Source organism: Branchiostoma belcheri, unplaced genomic scaffold (assembly GCF_001625305.1).
Source record: "Branchiostoma belcheri isolate BF01 breed outbred unplaced genomic scaffold, Haploidv18h27 scaffold214, whole genome shotgun sequence".
Taxonomy (NCBI): Eukaryota; Metazoa; Chordata; class Leptocardii; order Amphioxiformes; family Branchiostomatidae; genus Branchiostoma; species Branchiostoma belcheri.
The window spans coordinates 28959-38340 of record NW_017803647.1 but is presented as its reverse complement, the minus strand read 5'-3'; the positions used below and the strand labels follow the sequence as shown (position 1 = coordinate 38340).

Sequence of the window (9382 nt, the reverse complement as noted above, 5' to 3'; positions counted from 1 at the left end):
CGGCTGGAGACGTAAAAAATATATATTTCGTATAAATATTTTAATTATTTCCGTGATATGTTTTTCAGGTTCATCCTCTTTGTGATCGAGTTACGAGACTGTGCTGTGTGCAACATTTGCTGACTTTGCAGGATTAACATAACAGGATTACTTTCATTTTTTTCTCATTTGTTCCATGTTGAAGTTCGACTGTTGACTAGCAAGTTTTTTGTTCCGTTTGGTTTGACGTTCGGTTGTTGGCTAGCAAGTTTTTTGTTCCGTTTGGTTTGACGTTCGGTTGTTGACTAGATTTTTTATTTCGTTTGGACGTTGGTTTGTTGACGTCTGTTGACACCGATTTGTTATGTATTTGTTACGTTTTTGTATTATCTATTCCATATAAGTTCTTACTAACGAAACTTTACTACTAGTAACTGGCTTTCGCACAACTAACAATTTCATAACATTGAAGCTTAAAATGAAACGATGTTAACGATATTCTTAAGTATGATACATACAAGAAACGAAAAAAGCTATACATAGGACACGTCGGACAAATGAACTAGAAGATTGTAAACTGGTCACTGCTGAACCTGACCCCACGTGGAAGCGCCCCAGAGGTCGTCCCAGAAGGCGATGGGAGGATCTGCCCTTCGACTTCCTGAGGAGAGTGGGCGTCACCAAGGACTCCTGGAGAGTCCTCGCTGCTGATAGAAGCCTCTGGAGACAGCTGTCTACGGCCGCCATGCTTCTACCATGAAGCCCGCGGATGATTGATTGATTGATTGTAAAAAAAAAGGTTTAAATATCAATCAAACGGTATACATTGCACTAGAAGTTATTGCATGTATGTACAAAAAATCCTTACACGTAACCCATACTTTTATTTTCACTGCTTAATTTAAACTTATCTGCATCCGTTACTACCTTTCAGAATTTCCACCTCAAATATACTACATGTATTAGTAGTCTAGTACGTATAAAAATGCCAGCAGACCGGACCGGGAATAACTTCGGGGGCTTCTCACGTCTTCTTCGTTTTTGACAAATGCTCTACTCTCCAAGCAGAGGTTGTGGGGAATTATCGTTACCTTTTTATATATGGCCGTTTATTTTTTGTTCTGATCCCCGTCGGTGGCTAATGGAGCTTCTCTGGCCAATGGATACTGCCTGGCCAATTTGATACTGTCTTTCTTGCCACCGATAGGGATCTGCTTGGAGATTACAAATGCTCTACAGCTCACCCGTAGCCTATAATATCACACTAGAATCCTGAAAATCTTGTGTTGTAACCTTTACCTTTACCTTGTTCCATCCTCATGCCAGAGGTCCGGGACTTGCTGACGATGACTCGCGACGTTACAAGTTTTTCTACTTCCAACTGTCCATAACGTTGGAAAAAAACTCGCAAGCAATTGCAACAACTTCCCAATGCGGGACCGTTCGGCTAAGATGTACACCATACCACACCAGCTCCCTTTCAGCGGTCTCTGTCTCTCTCGGACGCCATGTACTAACGTTTTACAAGTCAACAGTTGCCTATGATGACATACTAAAATCCTATATATTATGCCATATTACAGAAAACTTTTCAAGGGATTAAGACGTTGTCGGCTTTAGAAAACAACACGGAACTACAGTTTCTGCAAAAAAAGGTCAACAGAGTCGTGCTTATGCCATGTAATGAAACCTGCTCCGTCAGTATTTCAGTTCGGTCGTCAATTTCAAGTACCTTTATATACAAGTCATCCTTTGCCTATAATATACTTGTATGCTACTTACCATGCCATATTACAGAAAGCGTTTTCAGGGGCATAAGGTGTTCTCGGTTTTGGAAAACAACACGAAACCATCAATTTTCACATAAGGCAGGGCGTCAATGGACGTTTTCATGCGCTGTGAATGAAACCCGCGCTGTCCATATTTCGGTTCGGACGCCATGTACCAAAGGTTTACAAGTCAACAGTTACCTATGATGACATACTAAAATCCTATATATTATGCATATTACAGAAATACTTTTTACGGACGTTAGGCGTTTTCGGTTTTAGAAAACAACACGGAACTAAAATTTTAGCAAAAAAATTTCAACAGGCGTCCTCATGCCATGTATGAAATTAGCGCTGTCAACATTTCGGTTCGGTCGTCAATTTCAAGCACATTACAAGTCATCCTTTGCCTATAATATACTAACTAGTGCTTGTATGCTACTTACCATGCCATATTACAGACAGCCTTTTGAAGGGCATAAGGTGTTTTGGAAAACAACACGGAACTAGTTTGTTTGCAAAAAGGCTGCTCAATAGGCGTATTCATACGATGCAGCCGTCAATATTTCAGTTTGGACATCATTTACAAGCACATTACAAGTCACCCCTTGCCTAAAATAATATACTAAACATGCTACTTACCATGTCAGATTACAGAAAGCTTTGTAAGGCCCTACGACGTTGTCGGTTTGAGAAAACAACACGGAACTTTCATTTTTGCAAAAAAAGGCTACTAGTATTCAGCACGTTTTCGTACGCGTTCTATGAAACCCACGCTGTCACTATTTCTGTTCCGATGTTCGGATTTTATTTCCAAACAGTCTATAACTTCTCCGTAGCCAACTTTATTATGCAAGAATTTCGTATAGCTTTTCATGCTACAACAATTCCTTTTTTCTATCAATGTGTCTTTAACTTCAGAAAAATACACGGAACCATCAACTTTCCAATGTGAGACAATTTATCCTACAAAACTGTTCCGGCGCGCGTATTCATTCCGTTTGCATTGCGGGATATACATGTAAAGCTTCCTATTTCTAGTCTTTTCTTTTCAAATCCTCCACACACCATTCGTTTAACAACGATTGACTAGAATGCTATATATCTTGTCATGCTAGACCAAGGTTTTTGAGGGGTCCAAAATGTTCTTAGTTTAAGAAAACAACACGAAACCATCAATTTTCAAACAAAAGGCAGGTCAATGGATGATTCCATGCTGTGAATGAAACCCGCACTGTCAATATTCCGGTTCGACATCATTTACAGACGCATTACCAGTCACACGTTGTCTATCATTATATACCACAACACCATGCCATATTACAGAATGCTTCTTTCGAGGTCTGAGGAACCGATGTTCCTGCTTTTAGAAATCAACACGGAACCATCACTTTTGCGAAGAAGAAATGTCGACGTCAACAGACGTCGACATTTTCAGTACGTTTTCTATAAACCCAAGCTGTCAATATTTTTCTTCTGATTATATTTTCAAACGCTCTACAATACCCCCGTATTTTATGGTACTAGAATCATGTTTATCTTTGGATAGTAGAAGATGTTTTTTGCTACTGCCAGCTGTGTTCTTAACTTCAGAAAACACACGGACTCATCAACTTTCCAGTATGAGACCGTTCATTCAGGGAACGTGTTTCGGCCCATTGCCCTTTCCATTGCGCTGCATGCATGTGAATCTTCCTACTTGTAGTCTTTTTCAAAATCCTCCACACCATCCGTTTTAAAACGATTTACTAGAGTACTATATTATTGCCATATCAAACAAGGCTTCTTGAAAAGTCCTAAAATGCTCTGGGTTTAATAAAACAACACGGAACTATTGAAATGTCTATTGAAGACGAACGTTTCCTTACGTGTTCTAGTAAACCCGCGCTGTCAATGCTTCAGTCTGGACGGAAATTTTAAACGCTTTGCAACTCAACCTTAGCGTGAAATATAACACTAAAATTCTGTTTATCTAATGAGGTTACAACAAGTTTTACATCCCCCTACAATGTTGTAAACTTTAGTAAGCAACACGGAACCATAAATTTTCCAATACGAGACCATTTGGAATACATATTATCAGGACATCAATTCAACTGCGCTGCCAATCTTTTTATATAGACGTCATTTTTTTAAATCCTCCACAAAATACTCTTTCTTTTAGTTATGTACTAGGATGTTATATTTCTTGTATAACAATATGCATTTATATGGATCTGTCGTGTTCTCAGTTTTCAAGAATGATACGGAACTCTCGATTTTCCGATGAAAGGCAATTCAATAGACGCTCCCAATGCATTGTATCAAATCTGCGTTATCATTATTTCTGATTGGACGTTATTTTCAAACGTTCTACAACTTACCCGCTGTCTGTAATGACACACTGGAATGTTATACACTCTGACATATTACAGAAAGCTTTTCCAACAATCTGAAGTGTGACGGCTTTAGAAAACACCGCGGAACTATTAATTTCCCAACAAACTACTGTTTAACGGCGTTTTCTTCACATGTTCATGTGTCAATGTTTTTGTTGGACATCAAACACCTCACCCTTAGCTGAAAATGTGATACAAGATTATACGTCGGACAAACGTGCGCCGTATGTCTTGAACTGACATCTTTTGCCAAGTTGGACAACCTTCCAGCTGACAAAGTCACACTACCGGTATAATGTAGTTAGACCATCGTTTACTTTGTGATCGTCCTTTTGGTGTTGTCTAAGGTAAGTAAACAGTTACTTACTATATTCCTCAATATCTTATCGTCCCGTTGCAAATCTTTAAAAACTTTTGTGATGTATCTATTTTGAGTTAGGCACACGAACCATCCGTTGTTATATTACATCTCGGCCGAAAGGGTTCGGTGCGGCATTTTTCAGATGTTACATTCATTCGCAACATTTCTTCCGGTAATAAAATAGACAAGAACACTTCCCACAAGAAGATTTCCTAACAATTCCCTCGTTTTCTTTGATGAAATATAATAGCACTTACTCGTGAATCACATAACCTGTGTACGTATCCTAAAATATCCATGAACTGGTACATATTAGTATTAGCTTTAATGATATGAGTTATTAGTTGTGCGAAATCCGGCGTTAGTAAAGTGTGGTTAGTAAAAATTCAATGGAATTGAGAAGACCAAAACGTAATGATAACATATCAAACTGAGTCAACAGACGTCAACAAACGAACGTCTAAACTGGGGAACTTCAATCTACTTCAAACGATATAAAAACGTAGTCAACGACCTAACGTCAAAACGAAAGAAAAAACTCTGTAGTCAACAACCAAACGTCAAAATAAAGCGGAAAACATTCGAACGAAAACGAAAGAAAAAGAACTTTCTAGTCAACAAACGAAGTTCAACGTCAAAACCAAACGGAACTTTCTAGTCAATAACCGAACGTCAAGACTAAAGAAAAAACTTGAATGTAATCCTGTTGATCCTGCAAAGTCCGCATATGTTTCACGCAGCACAGTCTCGTAACTCAATCAAAGACTAGAGGATGAACCTGAAAACACATCAAAAGAACATTTAAATATTGCAAAAAAAGAGAAGTATTTTGTTAGGGGCGGGGCTGATACAGCTTCGCCATTTCGTTTATTGACTGACCTGTTGGGTTATTTAGAGATTGGATCGTGAAATTTGGCGCTTTCATTTGCAAAATAGTTAATTAACAACATCGTAGTGGCACGGATGGGCGAATGGATTAGTGTTTATTTCACACCTTTTGTTCATTGTTGGCTGAATAGCCTATTATCTGTTTCGTTTACAATACACATTTTGCGAGCTTATCCCAGAAATGCTTAGCCCATTCAACGAAGAAACGTCACGTGTAGAAAAATGTCGCTGAAACTGTTCGAGGAGTGATATGAGAAGTAACGTTACCCGTTAAATAAGTACGCAGAGCCGCTGCAACTCCGCGCCGTCATATTTTGTCAAAAGAAAGGAATTCATTGAATATGCGTGTACAGCGTGAAATCTCAGCATGCATAGCAGAAATACAGACGATCTGGTCAGATTCATGATACAGCTCTGGATTCTTTATCAGCGTGATGTTGTGAATCCACCAGTGACCAGCGTGAGAATTCCTGGTGAAACGAGTTTGCTACATTCAAACTGGCCGCCGCCGCCTTTGATCTAGGTTGTGTCGGGCGGGCGTCATCAATCAATGTTGACAGGTCTGTCGCGCCAAGCTGTCTGACTCTAAGGAGAAAAGATCTCCTGTGTTACAACAGAGAGTTTCCTTTAACTCCATGGTTACATACACGAATTCAAAATTTTAAAAAATTACTATGATCAAAAATTTTATTTTATTTTTTGTTTTCCAACAAGTTGTTGTTTTTGTGCCAAGTGCAGGGGACTGTAGTCAATCATGTGGTGTTTTCCTTTACCATAATCGTGATCTTTCCTCCCCTTAGAAAATTGCTGGTGAAGATCGGCAAATCTCGTGAGCATACCAAACACAATCATTCGCTGACGACAAGAACCGAAAAGAAATGAATGTGAAACAAAGATCATTTCGTCAGCCGAATACACACACAAACAGTTCTCTCCGCGCACTCTCTACAGACTGGTAGCAATTCGACAAAGTACCCCAGAGCTTACCGAGTCGGTAAACAAGACAGCTCATTTACAAGATCCATTTCGCTGGCGGGATATATCCTAAGCTTTTGACAATTTTGGTTGCTGAATTATGCGTTCTATGGTTAAAAAAAAATAATCGACAACATGCGCCGGTTCATTACGCTTTTGACTGCACAAGTAAGATTCCGGGCCGCCGGGGCAACACCAAATATTGTCTGACCTTTCGGTGTGGAAAAGTAGCGGAGGAGGAGTTGCTATATTTTGTTTGCGACATGTTAGGGTGAAGTGTAGTTGAAATTATTGTTGCTATATCTGACGTATTTTTGGGGCGTTACATGTTTAGACAGGCTGATGAATAACCTCATTGGAAATGCCTCAAACCATTTTTACATCCATGCTCTAACTAATTCCTGCCATCCAATTCCAACGCTCATGCATGTCTATGACCGCTGAAAGGAGGCCATAACACCCAGTATTGTTTCTAAATTTAAATGACAAAGTAGACAAACAAACATGAAACCCTATCCAGCTCATTATAGTTGCGTCAATAGCGCGATGGCGCACTGGGTAGCAGGTTGAATAACGCTGTAACGCATTCGTGCGGCCGGGGTCAATTACCGCAAGTTGCGTTATCGCGTTGCGTCAGCGTTGCCGCTGCGTTGCGTCAGCGCTATCGCTGCGTTGCGACAGCGTTGCGTTATCTAAGTCCGTCAAATGTAACGCAAACATGACTGTACTTGAAGTAGGTAGTGTTATGTGGCTTCGCTACGGCTTATACAGCCAAGCACACTGAGTCAACCCTAGCTACTATTCTCACTAAGTATGTTGGGTTCTTTTATGTGGATGCACAACTTTCTACTAAGCAAACCTCATTCTCCCCTTCTTTAAGGAAAGGTGCAGGTAGGTACAAGGTTTGTTGGGGTCCGATGTTCCAGTATCTCCCCAGGTTGTTGTGGTTTACAATAACCACACCCTTCTCCCAGTTTCCCTGCAAAACATTAATCAGGATGTTGGACAATTTGGTTACTGTAAAAACAGATTCAAAATTACATTCTTTGGAATACAACATTCCCTGATGAACAACTGTCATTTGTCTATGATACATAAATATCATTGCATTGACACTGGTCAGCAATATCTTACCATTTGTTTGTACTGTAATGAAACTGTATAAAAGTTAACCAAAAATCCTTAGTAACGCATCCAGAAGCAATGCGAGGTATTGAAGTACCACAAATTCAAATCAAGATTGGCGTATAAGACAAAGTACAGTCAAGTGTAGCTTACATTTTGTGGTTAGAAATGCTGGTAAGGAACCAGAATTTCAGAACTCTTCATCTTGTGTACACTAGTAAGCATCTTGTGTACACTACGAATGCAGCTTTCCAAATAATTCTAGGATAAATTCCAATATAGAGAACTACAATTACATGATATGAGTATCATCTCTCCTTTAGTATCACCATTGACGTGCATGTTAGAACCAGATTTACCTTAAACATATGTACAAATGTGTCCTTAGGTCTACCCTCCACAGTAAAGGTTGCCCTGTAGAATGCAGGAGTCTTTACTTGGTTCAATTCTGTGCCCGATGTCCAGTCACTGTATGCTGATAACCTACAGTAGTGGAATTTCCATAGTTTTTAAGTAATGGTCCCCTAAGATGTCTCTTTGCCATGACATATCATTACATGGCTAATTATGTTTACCTTCAAAGACGGAAAACATGTGAGTTGTTTTTGATATGACCTGGACCAAATGCCTGTCACCATGGTAACTGGTGCTCCAGCAGACACCCTAGCCTGTGGTGTTAGATTACATTATGTAGCAAGTGGCAGGACAGAGTTGGAGGTGCTGGTCACCATATATACATTGAATATGGATGTGTTTGAATAAGAATGAACAGAGCAGTACAAAAATATGTAGTTTCTTAGGCTACTAGACTGTGTGACGTTAAACATTTGGTATTTGCTTGCAAATGTTACCTCTCTAGTTATGGTGTACATGTACTTTTTATGTTGAAATCTGTAGCAAATTCTTAACCGATTTCACATCAAAATAGATATCAATTAGGAACAACTGGGTCTTACTACTCACTTCTGGAGGAAATTCTCTGACATGTCCAGTGTGTAGACTTTAAACTCTGCTACTTTTTCCTCTGTGTTGATGTACACGTCCCCTATAATCCCTGTAAAAAAGACAAGATGGTTCTGATATGAGGATGCTATGGATGGAAATACTAGTATGATTTTCTATGATTATGGCAGACTTTTTTTTTTTAATTGGCCCAAAAAGTATTTCTTCCTATCACTGTAAATCTACTGCACGTGCAAGATTGCCCAATGAATATGCATAAAATTTAATTTACTCCCAACTGGACCTATACATACCTGATCATATTAATACTTAATAATATCTGTACCTTTTATTTGATTCTTGAGCCCACTGCCATAGTTGACTCTTCCCTGGTTTTCTACAAGGATCTTCAGGGTGTATGGAGGATCTCCCTAGAGTTTACAGTATGGATTATGAGAATATATAGTTACATGTATGTCCTATTCACATTGATGTTTTTTCATTATTTAGAAGAAAGGCAGCTGCAGTAAAAACTAGCACCAAGGACAGAAAGCTGCAGTAAAACTAGCACCAAGGACAGACATCTGCAGGAAAACTAGCACCAAGAACAGACATCTGCAGGAAAACTAGCACCAAGGGCAGACAGCTGCAGTAAAACTAGCAACAAGGACAGACAGCTGCAGTAAAACTAGCAACAAGGACAGACAGCTGCATGCAGTAAAACTAGCACCAAGGACAGACATCTGCAGGAAACTAGCACAAGGACAGACAGCTGCAGTAAAACTAGCAACAAGGACAGACAGTTGCAGTAAACTAGCACCAAGGACAGACATCTGCAGGAAAACTAGCAACAAGGACAGGCAGCTGCAGCAAAACTAGCACCAAGGGCAGACAGTTGCAGTAAAACTAGCAACAAGGACAGACATCTGCAGGAAAACTAGCACCAAGGACAGACATCTGCAGGA

General features: G+C 39.6%; 1 protein-coding gene across 1 annotated transcript in view; it reads right to left on the bottom strand.

The window, feature by feature from the left end:
* Window positions 1–9382, bottom strand: part of LOC109469990 (beta-galactosidase-1-like protein 2) — a 28548-nt gene that overhangs the window by 7633 nt on the left and 11533 nt on the right. Inside the window, exons 16-19 of the mRNA XM_019768756.1 lie at window positions 8764–8848; window positions 8439–8529; window positions 7835–7958; window positions 7210–7329 (exon numbers count right to left, since the gene is read on the bottom strand). Coding sequence (XP_019624315.1) covers window positions 7210–7329; window positions 7835–7958; window positions 8439–8529; window positions 8764–8848 — 420 coding nt within the window. The remainder of the gene's footprint in view (window positions 1–7209; window positions 7330–7834; window positions 7959–8438; window positions 8530–8763; window positions 8849–9382) is intronic.